At 48.8% G+C, this 16573-nt stretch overlaps 3 protein-coding genes across 4 annotated transcripts; 1 reads left to right on the forward strand and 2 right to left on the reverse strand.

Moving 5' to 3' along the window:
- The first annotated feature begins 780 nt into the window (after window positions 1–780).
- Window positions 781–2937, forward strand: LOC100836885 (alpha carbonic anhydrase 7). The gene is made up of 6 exons (XM_003574582.4): window positions 781–1023; window positions 1117–1334; window positions 1439–1648; window positions 1851–2018; window positions 2260–2313; window positions 2656–2937. The coding sequence occupies exons 1-6, from the start codon at window positions 930–932 to the stop codon at window positions 2740–2742; spliced, it is 831 nt and encodes a 276-aa protein (XP_003574630.1). The 5' UTR covers window positions 781–929; the 3' UTR covers window positions 2743–2937.
- A 5650-nt stretch (window positions 2938–8587) lies between these two features.
- Window positions 8588–11006, reverse strand: LOC100837192 (junctophilin-3). Its single transcript, XM_014901608.2, has 3 exons — window positions 9805–11006; window positions 9449–9677; window positions 8588–9373 (listed from the first exon to the last, which is right to left on the reverse strand). The coding sequence occupies exons 1-3, from the start codon at window positions 10656–10658 to the stop codon at window positions 9209–9211; spliced, it is 1248 nt and encodes a 415-aa protein (XP_014757094.1). The 5' UTR covers window positions 10659–11006; the 3' UTR covers window positions 8588–9208.
- A 3497-nt stretch (window positions 11007–14503) lies between these two features.
- On the reverse strand, window positions 14504–16157 carry LOC100836043 (patatin-like protein 2). Of its 2 annotated transcripts, none has more exons than XM_024460628.1 (4): window positions 15944–16157; window positions 15641–15815; window positions 15389–15550; window positions 14504–15219 (listed from the first exon to the last, which is right to left on the reverse strand). In XM_024460628.1, the coding sequence occupies exons 2-4, from the start codon at window positions 15788–15790 to the stop codon at window positions 14704–14706; spliced, it is 828 nt and encodes a 275-aa protein (XP_024316396.1). In that variant the 5' UTR covers window positions 15791–15815; window positions 15944–16157; the 3' UTR covers window positions 14504–14703. The 2 variants fall into 2 exon arrangements, with proteins under 2 accessions (XP_024316396.1, XP_024316395.1); XM_024460627.1 differs by having other exon boundaries at window positions 15641–15818.
- Window positions 16158–16573: the final 416 nt, after the last annotated feature.

Genomic DNA, 16573 nt, shown 5'->3' on the forward strand with positions numbered 1-16573 from the left:
AGCTTCAATATTGGTACATCAGCACACTCGCAGATCAAGCGCGTTATATTCATACGGGGTCGTTCTTGCCGGAGCAATCCGAGCAAACACCTGAAAACATCAGGTCGATCGAAAGTCCTCACCCGACACAGGCTACAGTAGCAAGGAGTTGCAGCTAGTCCACAACGAGAATTAAGCTTGCCTGTTTCTGCGAAATTGCTGGGTTTCAAGTTGTGGACGTACTACTTGTTTGCACGTCTGAACAAGAAAACATGGTTTGGGAGAAAAAAAGAAGAGAAAACAAAATGGGTATCCACACGTGAATACGCGATAGACCCAGTACGGCCGATGGGAATGGCCCGTCACGAGACGGATGACTTGGAAAGTTGGAAGAGCCACCGATCTCAATCGAAAGGACAGTCCCGATCGATCGAACAGGGCAGCGTTCCAAATTGGCAAACCCGTCCCGTTCCCAAACGGAACAAATGTGACGTGTCCTCTCTCGCCATTATTCGAGTTATTTCGCCCTGCTGCAGAGTCCACCGGCTGCACGCACGCACGGTGCGGACTTCGTTTCGTTCCCGTGCCGTGGGAGAAGATCGAGGCGCAGCCGAAGTTTACTTCCCCGTCGTGCCGCGTAGTACGTCAGTGCTAGTACTGTACACCCGCGGCCCGAAGGTCGTGGCAGGTTAATTAACGAGAGTTGAAAAAGTTTGAACCGTTCCAAGCTCACACGGCCGCCACACAGGAGACTCAGACCCTCGTCCCATTCTCTTCCCCTGTCTGTCTCTATTTATACCCCACCCGCGTGCCCGCCGGTTCAGTACGAAACGAAACCCAACTTCATCATCGATTATTAGCTTAGCTCCACGACGATAGTATCAATTACTACCACCACAAGACGTGCCGACAAACACAGGAACTGAGCCGAAAGCCGATCGATCTGCAACATGCGTCCAGCAAGGGCCCTCCTCGTCTTGTTCTCTGCCGCGGTTCTGCTGCTCGCGGCCGCCGTCCCGGCAGCCAGAGCCCAGGAAGAAACCGGTAAGAGCTGAGCTCGATCGACTGTTTCCCCCCGTGCATTTTCCTTCCGGGCCCCTTGCACATGCTCATCCGTGTACATGTGTGTTGTTGCAGATCGGGAGGAGGAGTTCAGCTACTCGCTGGACGCGGAGAACGGGCCGGCGCACTGGGGCGAGATCAAGGAGGAGTGGTCTGCTTGCGGCAAGGGCGACATGCAGTCCCCCATCGACCTCTCCAGCCCCCGGGTCTCCCTCGTCCGCGGTCTCGGCTACCTCAACCACTCCTACCGCCCCGCCCAGGCCTCCATCGTCAACCGCGGCCACGACATCATGGTGAGTAATTTAACCCCATATACTACGCATTTGCCGGCACTCTCTCATTACTGTGCTTGATGGTGTTCCAAAGGCTAATAATACGTGTATTGAATGAATGGCAGGTGAGGTTTGAAGGGGACGCCGGGAGCGTGAGCATCAACGGCACGGCGTACTACCTCCGGCAGCTGCACTGGCACTCGCCCTCGGAGCACAGCCTCAACGGCCGCCGCTACGACATGGAGATGCACATGGTGCACGAGAGCGCCCAGAACAAGGCCGCCGTCATCGGCGTCTTCTACCAGGTCGGCGCACACGACGCCTTCCTGCACAAAGTACGTACTACTGCTATACCACTCGCTTTAACCCTTTAACCCTTTAGGCCATGCCCCACTGCTTTGTCTGCTTTAGCCTTTGATCCATTCGGCTTCGGCACCTTGCCAACTTGCAATTAATTAAGCCGCAGTATATAAACTGGCACGTACGGGCGCGTGGTTAATTCATATTCTTTATCATGGATCTTGTTGTGCATTGCAGCTGGAGCCTTACTTGGAGATGATAGCGGACAAGAAAGACAGGGAGGAGAAGGTGGGGTTGATAGACCCCAGGGGCGCCAGGGGCAGGGCCAGCGTCTACTACCGCTACATGGGCTCCCTCACCACGCCGCCCTGCGCGGAAGGCGTCATCTGGACGATCGTCAAGAGGGTAGGTCTCACCACCATGCTGCTGCTACTTGCAGAGATAAATAAATTCATTTCAACTGACTTGGCAGTTGGCAGGGAGCTGCACAGCTTCATTCGTTCCATGAATCTTATCTTTCATTTACTATTCTGAAATAGGATCTTTATGATCTCGCCGTTTGCTCGGCTTGGGTGTCCAGAATTTGGGTAGTATGGTTGGTGAGTGGAATTGTTTCTGAATTTATTATTTTGATCTGGTGCTGCAGGTTCGCACCGTGTCCAGCGCCCAGCTGGAGCTTCTCAGGGAGGCCGTCCACGACGTAAGCCTTTTCTCCCCCCCGCGGTTTCCTTTCCTTTCTGTTCATCATTGGCTCCTTTCCATGCAAGAAAACGATGTGAAATCGACTTGCCGATTAATACCATTCTCCTGGTTAATTCAACCCATGTCGTTCAGCCGAACGCGACCGCCAAAAGAGTCTTCTCCAAGACTCGTTGTCGTTCCGTAAACTAATCGCAGCCGTCTAGAAGAAGCTTGGGAACCATATATAGGCAAAGACATGCCTAAAATTCCAAAGCGATGTGAAAGCTGGCCTGGACTAATCTGGGTCAGCAGAAAGAGAAACTTGGACTTACTTCTACCGCGTGTGTGTTGTATTGTGCAGGACATGGAGAAGAACGCGAGGCCCCGTCAGGAGACCAACAACAGGGTTATCAGCATGTTCCGGCCTTATAAGCCGAGCAAACATTGACTGATAGTTTATTAATCAGGGTCTGTTCCCTGTTAGTTTGGATCTTGGGCAAATGGGGCAGCCTGGGAGAGATCGATGAGATAGCATATTGTATTTGTACATGGCTATACGATTTTTGTAATTCTTTCTATCCATTTCTGTGTCTTTTATACGATTGATGAATAAAGGAAGACGACTAGTTCATATCCGTGTTGATATTGGGAGCTATCTTCGATCTAATAATTGTTAGGTATTCGATTACTCATCCAACTGGCACTCACTTAAAAATATGAAGAACTTTGCAAGATATGATTATTCATTGTCGAGAGCTGAGGACTGAAATAAGACCATAGAGTTGGTGGCCTGGTGCTGTCTCCTTAACTATCAAGTTATGATAGAATCCCTCTCTTGTAGCTCAACACAAGAAAGGCTAAGTTGAATATCCCTGAATCTTAATTTGTCCCGGGTCCCCATAAACTTTTGTTATTAATTTCCTCAAGGATGAGGACTGGTTCACTATACTGTAGCTCTTAAACAAAGAATATGGCCGAGTATGGGACAACCTGTCAACCTCACCAGTTACTGTCTCTGATACGATAATAATGTGAGAGCACGCATTCAGAAATGTGCGCCATGTGCCATGGACGCCGGCAATGGATTCAGCTTTCTGAAAAGTTCAATCTCCTTAAAGAATATGCACAGGAAGAGCATCCAATGTGGCGCTGGCCCTTCTTCATATACATCTCAGCAGTTGCTCCTTTTCAGTTTGGGACGAACAGAACACAGATCCTGAACTTGTTCAAAGCAGTTGAAAGAATGCCCTGCTTCTGGAAACAGCAAAGAGTGGACTGCACTTTCCGTGAAAAATGTGAGTCTTGCAGATACTTGGGGGTTGGTGAGGATGATGATTGACAGCTTGAGAGACCTGCCTAGGGTAGTCAGTGACGCCGATTGACCTTTTTAGTCAGACATCGTCACGTCTGAGTAGTCTTAACCATATGAACAGAAAAGAGGAAAAAATTCAGTTGAAAATCAGTGTGAAATGCTAAGGTGAAGATGTTGGAAACGTAGTAGCAACTTTCTCTCTCTGTCTCTCTGCAGAAGTTTCTCTTCATGTTCGTTTCAGTATGTAGTACAGTAATACCGTGTTGTGTCAGACCACTAACCGTTTGGTGTTGAAGACCGCTAACTGAGGTATGGAACGTGCGCAGCGCTGAAGCCTGAAGGGGTTCAAACCGACACCGATCTTGGCTTCAACGCAGACGGGTTTGAGAAGGTGTTAAAAGTCATGAGTTGCTAAAATCTTAGTATTTGCTTGGCAACCAAGCACTACTGATCAAAACTTGTGTGGAAGTCTGGCGAGCCGCGCTTCCTCTGGCGAACGAAGGCGTTTGATTTGATGTGAAGCCATGCCAGTGGGAAAGAACCAAACGCGTACCCTAAAATTCTTCGAACAGACCAAACGTGTCGAGTTCCCACTATCTCTGAAACTGTTTTCAGAATCTAATATGTAATTAAAGTAGCAGAAATTCTATGGTGTAGATTGTTTCAAAGTTATCGTATGGCTGAGAATAAATCAAATCCATCTAAAACTAATCAATATGATCTGACCAGAAATCTTTCAACCCGTGTTTTATTTGGAGGACACAGGGTGTGTTCAAACTCCGATACACTCATCGTTGGCCATGCATAGATAGGTTCTGATTCTAATCAGGATCGGATAGATGCATTGCACGTAGGAGTCCATACATGTTACGAAGACTAGGCTCACTACACGCGTTATGTGCTAATTAATTAATGTCAAAAATAATGAAAGTAAAGTATTTAAGGAGACTAGGCTCACCACACGCGTTATGTGCTAATTAATTAATTTCAAAAATAATGAAAGTAAAGTATTTAAAATTGACACAAATTCCATGCATATGAGCATTTAAAATTAGTACTAACCTGGTACAAAATAGGCCGACATTTTTTAGGAATCGGAGGGAGTACCAATAAAATAAAATCCGGTATATCAGTCTAAGATGAAACCGTGTTCTAACGGATTAAATTTTTTCTAACAGAAATCTTAACTAAAATCATATTTAAGTGATACAATCTGCTACCCTGAACTAAACATATTCAGCTCTTTAATTAACAACATCTTTTCCGAGACACATAAATCCTAGTAACAAACTTTTTAAAATTTATATATAATTAACTATGAGTAGCACTTCATGTGGGAAAAATGGTTTATGGATACAAAATGGTTGATGGATACTTCATATAGGAGTATTAGCTAAGTCCAACCCTTAATTTCAGTAGCAACTCATGATGACAAGAGAGAAAATAATATGAAATAACCGTTCTTACTTAATCCGGCTACTTAGGTAATATGAAACGTTTCGTGTAATAAAAAACTCTAATAGCTCCATAAAATCAGATTAGTCATTGATAATTCTTGACCCGACCGATCATAAAACCTCTAATAGCATCATAAAATTTAGACCAACTATTAAGTGGGCTAATGCGAAGGGAGGCCGGAGCTGCCAGGAGGGGGTGAGAACCGCTGCAGCGGAGGTGACGACTAACGCTGCAACACTAGGTGAGGATGCGTACCGCCAGTGTGGAGCAATCATATCGGACTCCGATGCGCGGGCCTACTCTCTTGCTAAAACATATAATGACCAACTAATCCACAATATAATATGCATTCAAAAGATCTATATCAACGCAAACCTATATATTTTGGTTAGGTAAAAAATAAATCAAATATTCAAAAAGTAATTGAAAGATACAATATATTTAAATTGCATTTTTTTAAATTTAAATTGCATACAGAATAAATCTATCAAATAATAAGAAATATTATTTATAGATGCATATAAATATCATTTTAATATACAAATCTAGCCACGCAATCTGCGCGGGTCACTCCGCTAGTTATAGCGGAACTGGAAGGGACGGAACTGTGTAGGTGGGCTGGGTGGCCTTAGTCTCTACTATCGATCCAGCATTTTTTTTTACCTGGTAGATAGATAGACGATGGCCCGGTCTATAATTGGACCAAAGCCCAGCACTGGAAGTACAAAGGAACCGATTGCAACAGTATGGAAAAAAAAATGGACTGAAAGCCCACGGACGTACTGACGACGTACTGACTCATGCGTACCAGCCCATTATGCGACCGGCCGAATGCCCGCGAAACTTGCCACAGCCCATGTCACAGCGAACACGACACGAGCCGTTGGCGCGACCTGCGTCGTAAATTTGGCATCTGGCGTCCCGGATAGGATATGGCTTCCGGCTGGGCCGCACCGTGGACCTTGACGGAGAAGCAGACGAAAGCCCACACCGGTCCGGATTGTAAATTGCCCGACGCCTTCATAAAACAAGCTAAACACGAATTGGTTGGTGTCACTCTTCTTAATGAAAAGTGCACTGGTATCATGTGGTCAGAAAAGAAAAAGTGCACTGATATCATTGCATATGTATAGGACTACTCTGTTAATTTTAAGGAAAGCCGCCCCCCCAAAAAATCATCTATGCCATTTGACAACATCGGCCTGGCTGAATTATTCCAAGGATTCAGAGGCGTAAGTCGAAAGCTACAGGTGCTTCTTTGAAAGTTGTAGTGCATCAATTTGGGAGCTAAATTATAGGGCTGTGAAGTTGATCCATGGTTTGTTTAAATTTTGGTACGGATGAAAGTTTGTACTACTGTAGTTCCGTATGTGAGGACAAAAGTTGGATTGTCGGGGTTAGAAGTAGTGCAATATTCGGTTGAAACTTTTTTTTCTTGAACTTATCGAGCTTTGGGTGCTGGCCAAGGGTGAACAGCACTGCGGTCGACTGCCTTCATTAGGGTTGCAGGCCACAAGAAAACTAGTCCCCTATCGATCGTCCCGGGAAAAAAAAGTTATTATTCAAATATCAGTCTTTAATTAAAAATAATTGGGCACATTTTGTTTCCAACAATCCATTCATGTGACTTTCGGCACGACACGTCCATAGACCATAGGCAGTTATACTACACGCTTGCCAACTAGCAGCAATCCTAATGTGGCTCCATATCTGCGTCGCAATCTGGCTCGACAGCAACGGCTTTGAATACAGGGCTAATGCAAGAAGCAGCGACACTGAGACAGGGACTAACAAGCCGATAAAGAACGAGTCCAGGATCGACGCACGGACAGAGCTTCTCGAGCAAGCGCGCCATATGAAACCGAGAGTTCCGGCAAGCGACGCATCGACGAAAGCCGCATGGCGCATGTCGAGACTTGAGACGAGCCGGTGACATTGTTCGCTTTGCTCCCGGTGCTTATCTCCTTTCCACATGTCACGCTCCCAGGGACCCATTGACATGTCGCCATGTTAGATAAGTACTTACTATATGTGATATCTAGCACGTCAAAGTACAAAACTTTCCAAATAGATTAACCAAAGTACTCGTCAAACCTAATACTAGCTTATGTGGAACAATCATTGCAACAACTGAGTACTAGTACTATAATCCTGTCCTACTATAATAGAGCAGATTGTTGGAATAGGTTGGTGATGAGCTGGTACACTTGGAGTGGTTCTTCTCATGCAGCGGGTATGGTGCCTGAGCTAGGCAGTCGGCAACATCTCGGTGCGGCCATCTTTTCCAGGAAGCAGAACAGCAAAAGGGAAAGCTTACCATGCTCGCCGGCTACTGATCTTCCCTTATCTAAAAGGAAAAATGCACACAGCACATGGTTATGCAAGACACAAGATATTTGTCCCCCTTCATTGTATCCGGACAACTTGAGTGCCTGTCCAACAAGCTGAAGATTTAAAAAATTAGAGACCATCTTAATGGTGTGACGCTAGCTTATCCAAACCAAATGAAGCACTGTTATTGGTAGTTACCGGGGTTCTCTATGGCCTATAGATTAGATCCCCCCTATTGGTAGTTACCCTTGCTGAAATGCTTGAAATCCATGGAAAATAAATCTCTTGAGTACCACTCCCTCCGATCCATATTATTTGTCTCAAATTTGCCCAAATAAGGATGTATCTATGTTTAAAAAACGTCTAGATATACGTAATATTTCGATCAGTAATATGGATAGGAGGGAGCAGTAGTATTTACCCGTGAGAGGTTATAAGGTCAAGGTTCAGAACACAGAGCACATGATTATCGATTTGTATGACACAGTAATATGTTTGCCCCCTCCAATGTATCCGAACAATTTGAGTGCCTGCCCAACAAGCTGAAGATTTTAAAAATTCCAGATCTTAATGGTGGCACTAGCTTATCCAAACCAAATGAAGCACTGTTGTTAGTAGTTACCGGATTTGCTATGGTCTATGGATCCCTTCAGATCTCAACATCTCGTACTGGATGCATCCAAACCCGGCTTTAGGATATGGGGTTCGGGTTCTTTTGAAATTTGTAAGGACTAACCATGGTTCGGGGAAATGGTTGAAACTCTGTACAAGAACTGACTCAACTCCCGTGTGTACCTGTAATTCAGGTAACAGATAAGCTTTATGATTATGCATGAAATTTTAAGGCACCATACCGAATTCAGAATCTTGGCATTTGGCAGCAAAAGCAATTATCCGTATTAATTTATGACAGCCAATTTGCCATGTTAGCGCAATACAAAAGGAACCTCCACAAGAACAAGCAGCCAAATGAATAAATGGAATTATTGAGATTTCTGACCCATGACTATCAGGATACAGCCGAAACGGATGCACTCACACGTAACACAATTGGATGATCAGTTTATCATCATAACAGTGTAACTCAAACCTGCACTTGTCCTTGAACCCTGACGTAAAGAAATTTATAGCCCTGTCTGGACCCAACGTACAGCAAGCAAGAACTTGAAATTGCAGGTGGGCCCAAAGATATAAATTGCATTGACATCTTGAAAATGGCAACAAAAGAAAAAAGATACAGAGGATGCATCAATGGGTCAGACTATCAAAGGCAGCAAGATGTAGCAGCAAAAGATCGTACATACAACTCAAAGTTGCAGGGCCAGAAGAAATTACAGTCAATCATGAGAATACTCCAACTACGACCACAAATGGAGAATCACAGCACAGGGCGCCACGGTTCAAACCGACCAGATTTCGATTTGGAGAAATGATACGAGAAAGACTTGAAGAGACCACACAAGTACATGCACAATGCACACACACACACCTTAGAGGCGCCGGTAGGAGAAGTAGGGCCATGTAACAAGAATGACACTGAAAGGTCACTCCCTCCATTGATTCACAAGGGACCATCTACTATTTTACAGCCTGCAAGGAGAAAGAGGACCACTGGAATCTAGCACAATTCAAACCACTTCATGAAAACAAGCGGCAGCACAGCCTTTGGTGGCTGCCGGTTTAAACTGACCTCTCCGACACAGAGCAAGCGGTTGTGCTGCTCCGGTCGCGAACCTCAGCAATGAGTTCTTGCCCTTCTTCACTAGTCTAATGTACAATTTTACAAGTGAAGGTCGCCATAGCAGAATGTGTTTCACAAATCCGTGATAAAGAGTTTGCCATCTATTCTGTTCTGCACTGCCTTAATCGCAGCGACCCGAGCAGCCGTTGCGGCTCTGTTCGCAGCCATGACCGTCCTTTTCACCTGGTCATCTACTCTCGGGAGGTCGAAGGCGTTATCTGCAGCCCTTTGAGCAGACTAGACCACTGAAACAGTTAGAATTGCTGGAGGACATAAGCATATTGCAATGTGCAGAGTTAAATCAGGGCATACCAGCACAGCACGCTGAACAGCTGGATCGGAGAGGGGCAATGGGTTCTTGAGAGTCCCAGAATCCCACTCCCCGGAACGCTTATCGCCATTCCGGAACGTGTACATCCCAAACCCCTGCTTCTTCCCTTCGTGCCAAGATCCCGTGTAACAGTGGCCATTGGCGAAGCTGTACACACCGAAACCATGGATCTTGTCCGCGAAGTACTCCCCCGAGTATCGATCACCATTCCTGCAACAGAGTTTTATTAGCAAGAGCTCGAATTGGCAATCAAACAGTCCATGTTTTGCAATATGAGAAGGCGCTTGTGTGTTGGGGGCATCCAAAGATGGGAATTCTGCAAAGCAATGACGCTTACCTGAAATGGTAGCAGCCGATGCCGTGCTTGACACCACCCTTGAATTCGCCAGCGTAGGAGCTGCCATCGGAGCAGGTTTGGGCGCCAAGGCCGTGGCTCTGGCCGCCGGCCCACTCGCCGGCGTAGCAGTCGCCGCTGTAGAAGCGGTAGACTCCGTGGCCATGGCGGAGGCCCTGCCTGTACTGACCGCGGTAGCGGCTGCCGCGCGCCCAGCTCTCGACGCCGTAGCCGTCGTACTTGCCGTCCACCCAGTCGCCCTCGTACTTGCCCTTGCCGAAGAAGTTGTAGACGCCGCTGCCGCTGCAGCGGCCCATGTGGAACTCCCCCTCGTAGCAATCGCCGTTGCTGTAGAACTCCACGCCCTCCCGCACCACGCGCCCGTCCGACTTGACCTTGCTCTTCCTCCCCGGTTGGTCCTTGCCCTCGCCGATGAACCACTGCACGGAGGCGGGGAAAGGCGAGGAGCGGCGGCGGCGGAGGCCCGCGACGGCGGCTGCGGCGGCGAGCGCGGCCCCCGCGGCGGCGGCGAGGAGGAGGAGCAGGTAGCTGCCGCCCTCGCGCAGGACGAACACGACGAGCGCGAGGAGCGGGATGGAGACGACGAGGAGCAGCAGCAGTAGCAGCAGGGACAGGGCCGGGCGGGGCCGCAGCCGGTGGTGCGCCGGGCGGAGCAAGGGCCTGTGCTTGGCCTGCTCCTTCTTGTCGTCGGGCTCCGGGTCAACGTCGAACGCCTGGAAGGACGACGCGCCGCGCGTCGGCGACCGGAGCAGCCACGACGGCGTCCGCGTCAGCTTAGCAGACGCCCCCCCTCCGCCGCCGCCGCCATGGGCCCCGTGGCCCCCGTGCCCATCCATCCCTCGCCGTTCCGCCTCGCGTCGTCAGCTTCCCCCCCTCTCTGCTTCCGCACAAACCTCTCTGCTAGTTCCCAACTCAGATTTCCGCGCGCCGGCTCGTCGTCAGATCGAAGAAGCGGCACGAATCCGGAGTGGTTGAGAGGAAGAAGAGCGGAAGGGAGGGGAAGGGGACGGAGAGGCGCCTCTTATAACCACCGGGCGGCGGTGAGCAGCTTCCTTGGCGGGTTCTCCTCGCTGGCTGTGGCCTCAGGGAGCGCGAACTGGCGCGGCGAGGTCATCCATCGGACCCGGTGTTCCATCCCCCAGGGCCAGGAGACGGGAACGAAGGGTCGCTTACGCGTGGGTCCCGGTGGCAGAAAGGCCAGATGGGTACCGGGCCTCTACAGGTTGGTGGCGAGGGATTCGGGGACCCCGGATCATAGTGGGCTGGATTGGATCCGGTAGGAGGATTTGGATGAGTGACGCGGGGCCCCGTCATGGTTCCGGATCTGGACGGACGCCGGCTAGGACGGCGTACTGGGGAAGTAGTGCGTCCAAGAATTGGGCACGTGCCGGGGCTGTCTCGGTCGGTCGGCCGGGCCCCGAGCACGAGTCGCATCCATGGCCTGCAGTGCAGCAGCGTCGGGTTGCGTCGGGGTTCAGACTTGAGACGTGAACGGCATGTTTTGTGTCTGGGGATATTTGCATGAACTGGGCCTGGCCCGTGATGTACCGTGATTGGCCCATCCACTGTCTAGCAGGCCAAGTAATGCTCAAAGCCTTTGAACAGCCAGCCCATTAAACCGTAGGACACGGGAGCCATCAACTGGGCTAAAAAAGAACATGGATTCCAGTCCCTAGTCGATTCCATCGATCAGAACGGAGACACACAGACACAGGTGCAGTCTGCGCATGGGTTCCTACGTCGGCGTGAGGCCGCCGGCGGAAAGAAGCCAGCCCCCCTTGCTCGGCTGCTCGCGGGATCGCCGCGATGGCATCCCGCGGCTCGTTCAGTTGCCGAGCACCCAAACGTACGTGTGGGCACGTGTCGGAGTAGATGGTGCGCAAGAACTCAGGCCTTGACACGATCTATAGTGTTCTCCACCTCTGAATCTTGGAGATTTCCAGGTGTTTGAATTTTTTGGAAATCTCAGCCACCTAGCTACTCAGCCAAATACTGCGCTATTTCAAAAATGAGCACCTCTTCATTAAACGTAGATTGCATGTATACAAATTGTTATGTAAGTTATACATGGAACTGAGTGACTTCAATCCGGGATGATGGTTGGCTCCATGGTGCTCTAAAGGCTTAGAAACTGAGATTTAAGAAAAGTCATGCAGCTTACAAATCCAACTCAAGACGTACGTACACAGAGGGTTCAATGCGTTTTTATTTAGATTGCATAAACAATTAAATATCGAACAAATGATGAACGGCTATCTGAGCAAATACTACGCGAGATATTAGCAGCTGCACTACCAGGGAAGGAATATACATTTCTGAATCTCTAGTACTGGAGGCCATCCTCCTTCCCAAGCCTGGCCTTGCGCTCCGCCGACAGCATGCGGGCGAATTGTATCAGCTCCTCCTCGTTGGTGCCTCTCTTCGTGTCAGGCTCATGGTACACTGAAATCGATATGGGCCGTCCATTTTCCATAATCCTAGGGTGCAGATTGATGTATACTTTCCTGACAAAATGAGCAGTATAAGGAAAAAATTTCCGCACGGGCCGGCCCAAACGGTGTGAAACTGGGCCGATCCTTTGGTTTCCTCTCTCACCCCGTCGTGCCCGCTCCCTCCCCCGATCCAGTGCCGCCGCCCTCCTCTCCCCCATCCAACGCCGCCGCCGTCGCGCCCTCCCGCCCCACGCCCTCCTCTCCCCCGATCAAAGGCCGCCGGCGCTCCCTCTCGTCCCCGGCTCCGACGACACGCCGGGAAGCAGCCCGCCACCTGTCCCCACCGCCCCGGCGCCGATTGTCCGTCGAGGCGCCCGTCGCCGTGCCTCCCGCCCCCGTTGGAAAGGCCCGTCCAATGCAACGGCGACTTGCGTTTGCACATGTTCCTTTGCTGAAGAAAGTTCCTGAAGCGACATGCTACTGAACCTACTATTTTTCTGAAGAAAACAGAGTTGTTGCTTTGCTGTACAGGATTTTTCTTATGATGTTCTATAGCTTTGCCGTAAAGACCTGAATCAAGGCATAGATCCTTGTTGTTTTGATTTACCTGAATCAATTTGTTGTTTGCGTTGGTTCTTCAAATTGATATACTTGAATAAATGTGAATTTACAAGGAATTCTTTGATGTTCCGTCATGATATCGTTCGGCATCTTGAAATTGCAGTTTGCTTGCAAATCTCCATGGATTTTAACCTGTTAAAAGTGAAGCATGGTGCATATATGCCATGAACTAGACAACAATCTTTCAAAACATTTGTTGGATGTAGGCACAAAGGCATTCTAAAAATTATGCAAAACATGAGCGTCACAGGTTGACATTTCTGAAGATGAACATTTTCTTTAGAAACAAAGACCATGCACTGGATGTAGGCACAAAGGCCATCTAGAAATCATGCAATAATGAGCTTGAGCACCAGGCTGCCTTTTGAGGAATGCATCATAAGATTTCTGGACTCACAAGTATGGTCGAGCATCAACAAAACCTGCAGTGCAAATTGACTTTATGGTTTGGATGATGCTTCTACTTTCTTGGTTTCCTACCATATATTGACTTCAGATTGCTGTTATGGAATTAATCTAACTGTTGGTATCGTCGGACAGTAAGAATAGTTTTTCATCTTCACTGTTTACATGGGACTGCCCCTAGTCAATGGTTGCTGAATTACACGGAACAGAGTACTTTTAGAATGGTTTTGTGCCAGTATTTTGCTACAAGAGACAATATGTATACTCCGTACAACAATAGAAAAACAGCAAAAGAGAAATATTTCCTCAACATTCACAATGATTCAAGAATTTTCTGTACATTTACAATGATTACATAGCTTGAGAATCGACAGATGACAGCCAGATTATATAGCTAGAGAATCGACAGATAACGGCCAACATGATCTTAACTTCCAAATTCTAACACCAAACCCTTTCAATGTTTGTGTCCGGGCTTGCGCTCAAGATCTTCCTTCCTAACACCAAACCCTTTCAACAAAGCATATGCATTGTAGTACTTGTATCCTTCTTCCTCTCCGAACGTTTGGTTGACCACCATGTAATATTCTTCAAGTTCCTCCAAAGAGACACCACCAGATTCCGTGGTGTACAACTGCAACTAATATATCTCAATGGTACCTTCATTTGCTCAGCAGCACTTAAACCAATTCCGAAACTTTGGGATTGCCAGCAGCATCAATCAACAAAATCTCTTTTCTGCACTTGTGTGCTTATACGTAGTTGATGATTATAGAAGAACACATGACCAAATGGATAAGGTTTTACCTTCAAATCCCTGAGATACACGCCCCTACTGTGACAATAGTCAATTGCATTGATCAGTTATTCAGTTGCTGAAAGTATTTATGTGCCCTCTTCTTTCAACCTTTCTGTTACTATACTGTACAACGTCAAACAACAAATAGTATAAATCAAAATATGATCACGTAACATGAATCAATAGTAACATATGACAATATAACTTCAAAACTTCTGGATAGATTGATACGGCGTTGCTCTTGGGACATCGGGAGACGAGCGATTCGGCTCGTCCAGTTCTCAGGCGGACGCGGGACGCCTTTACATCTCTCCATCTGCTTCTCTCGAGCCTGGCGGGCTTCGGCGCGGGATTAAGGTTAGGGGAGCGCCGGCCGCCGGAGCAAGGAGCCTGGGACGGACGAGGGCTACGAGCGGCAGTGCCAGCGAGGTCGACGAGCGGGGGCGCGTGCGGCGATCGGGACTGGGCGACGAAATTGCCGAGCGCAAGGGCGAGATCGACGACCGGCGACGCGTGGGGCAGTCGGGCGCGTGGCTTGCTGGCGAGGTCGTAATCGCCCAGCACGAGATGGAATAGAGAGAAATGGGCTTCGGCTGGGCTTCGGCCCGTTAGTCAAAATAATCCTTAACGAATGGACGGTGCAGATTTGTGTACTGCATCTTTGCCCTTAGCAGTATAGGGGTACCGTAAAACAGGTCCAGGCTCATTCTTGCCCGTCTCAACGTTCACCTTGCACATCTTCCTCTTCAGCAACGCCTTGCCGACGCCGACGAGCCGGTTCAGGTTCTCCGTTGTGGACACGTCGACGGAGGCCGTCTCTTCCGTGAGCTCGTCGTCCTGGATCCGCAGGTACCGCTTCTCGCAGTGCAGCTCCTGGAACAGCACGGAGGCGTGGATGTCGACGAGGTCGGAGCTGGCCTGGCTGAAGCTGTCGATGATGGGCGTGGCGCCGCTGTTGTAGAGCCACCCGAGGATGCCCCGCTTGCCGCACTGGCCAGCGTCGAATTTCTCCTCGATCTTGGCCGTGCCGGTCCCGAGGGAGAGGATCATGAACTTGCCGTAGTCCGCCGGCTTGATGGGGAAGAAGTCCCTGTTGCCCATCAGGATCTGCTTGGTTACGTGCGTCATCGCCAGCAGCGTCTGTATATACATATATATCGTCCATGTCAATTGTCAAATGGTGAACAGAATACATCAACATCGCACAAGTCAACTGTGATAAGCCTAATTTAGGTTAGTAATAAGTATCATCAAAGATGGCTTGCCGTACAAGCTTGCTTGCACGAATGGTGGTGACTCGATCACGTACGGTATTGTTTGCGGCGACGCCTCCGTCGATGAGGTTGAAGGTCCGGGGCGTGCCGTCCTCGTACTTAGTCTCGAATCTGTGGCCGGGGAGATACGTCGGCGCGGCGGACGTGCCGATGCAGACGTCCGACAGAAGAGCGTTCTTGGAGACATCCTGCATGGCCTGCACAAGTTTCAGCATAATTATGAGTAGACCGGTTTCAATCAAGCATGCACGCACATTTTGTTAAGTTGATCTTCACAATTCACATACGTCGTAAGTTGAGAATATCGTGGGTTGCATGTGCTTGATGTCGAATGTGGGGATGACGATGTTCTTCAGCGTATCACTGACACGCGTGTCGCCGAGCAACTTCTTGACGATCGAGAGGAGGTACTCGCCGTCGTACTTGGGTCCCGCCATGCTCTTCAACAAGCCAAAAGGTCCTCTGCTGCAGAGCACATTGTACACAGCCAATCAGCCATCATGAAGACTTTCTTTGAGCTGATATGATGCTGGCATAAGATCGTCGCTTTCGATTTCTACGTGTGCGACTACGATCTATGTGATACTCACCTGATGGGAGGGAAGATCTTCGGGCAGTGGTCAAGGTAGAAGCTGTTGATGTCCTTGGCGGCGAAGAGCGGTTATGCAAACCTCAGAGGCTCAGAGCACTAAACTCCAGGCTATAAAACCCGGGAGATATGATTCCTCGGATTTACTTGACGAAAAGGCTTTGGTTGAATGATTCGCTTGTCTTTGGCTCCCCGGCTTGGCTACCTGAACTGAACTGTTACTCTGCAAGTTCTGACGGTAGTACTCGCGGAGGAAGCATGTATTTATACGCGCGGATCCCATTGGTCACTGGGAAAATTCCTGCATGCTCCACGGTCGAGCTCCGGAAGCATCGTGCTGCAGGCAGTTCCAGTAACAGTCAAAAGGTTGAATGGAATTGAAGGAGCCAAACACGCCGGGGACGGACGGGCCAGGCCAGGCGCCGCGCGCGCCATCGACCTGAGCGGGTCATCAGGTCATATGGGACCTGTTTGGTTTAAGCCCCAGCCAGCCTTACCAATATTTCGGCAAATTTTGGCATGATCAAAATAAGGACATCACCAATATTTCGATAAGTAGATGTTGTTTGGATTGCAAACATTGTAGGGACTAATTTTTGGCAAAGAAATTTAGACGAACACTTATTTTTTG

The sequence above is a fragment of the Brachypodium distachyon genome, chromosome 3, assembly GCF_000005505.3.
Source record: "Brachypodium distachyon strain Bd21 chromosome 3, Brachypodium_distachyon_v3.0, whole genome shotgun sequence".
Classification (NCBI taxonomy): Eukaryota; Viridiplantae; Streptophyta; class Magnoliopsida; order Poales; family Poaceae; genus Brachypodium; species Brachypodium distachyon.

Bases quoted from the DNA above. Each gene is read 5' to 3' on its own strand.
- LOC100836043 (XM_024460628.1), bottom strand. From the start codon at position 15,790: ATGGCGGGACCCAAGTACGACGGCGAGTACCTCCTCTCGATCGTCAAG. The intron at 15,551-15,640 runs GTATGTGAATTG...AAACTTGTGCAG, and splicing joins CGATATTCTCAACTTACGAC to GCCATGCAGGATGTCTCCAA. The intron at 15,220-15,388 runs GTACGTGATCGA...ATGTATATACAG, and splicing joins GCGTCGCCGCAAACAATACC to ACGCTGCTGGCGATGACGCA.
- LOC100836885 (XM_003574582.4), top strand. From the start codon at position 930: ATGCGTCCAGCAAGGGCCCTCCTCGTCTTGTTCTCTGCCGCGGTTCTG. The intron at 1,024-1,116 runs GTAAGAGCTGAG...GTGTTGTTGCAG, and splicing joins CAGAGCCCAGGAAGAAACCG to ATCGGGAGGAGGAGTTCAGC. The intron at 1,335-1,438 runs GTGAGTAATTTA...AATGAATGGCAG, and splicing joins ACCGCGGCCACGACATCATG to GTGAGGTTTGAAGGGGACGC.
- LOC100837192 (XM_014901608.2), bottom strand. From the start codon at position 10,658: ATGGATGGGCACGGGGGCCACGGGGCCCATGGCGGCGGCGGCGGAGGG. The intron at 9,678-9,804 runs GTAAGCGTCATT...ACTCTGTTGCAG, and splicing joins ATCGGCTGCTACCATTTCAG to GAATGGTGATCGATACTCGG. The intron at 9,374-9,448 runs GTATGCCCTGAT...TCAGTGGTCTAG, and splicing joins CTGTTCAGCGTGCTGTGCTG to TCTGCTCAAAGGGCTGCAGA.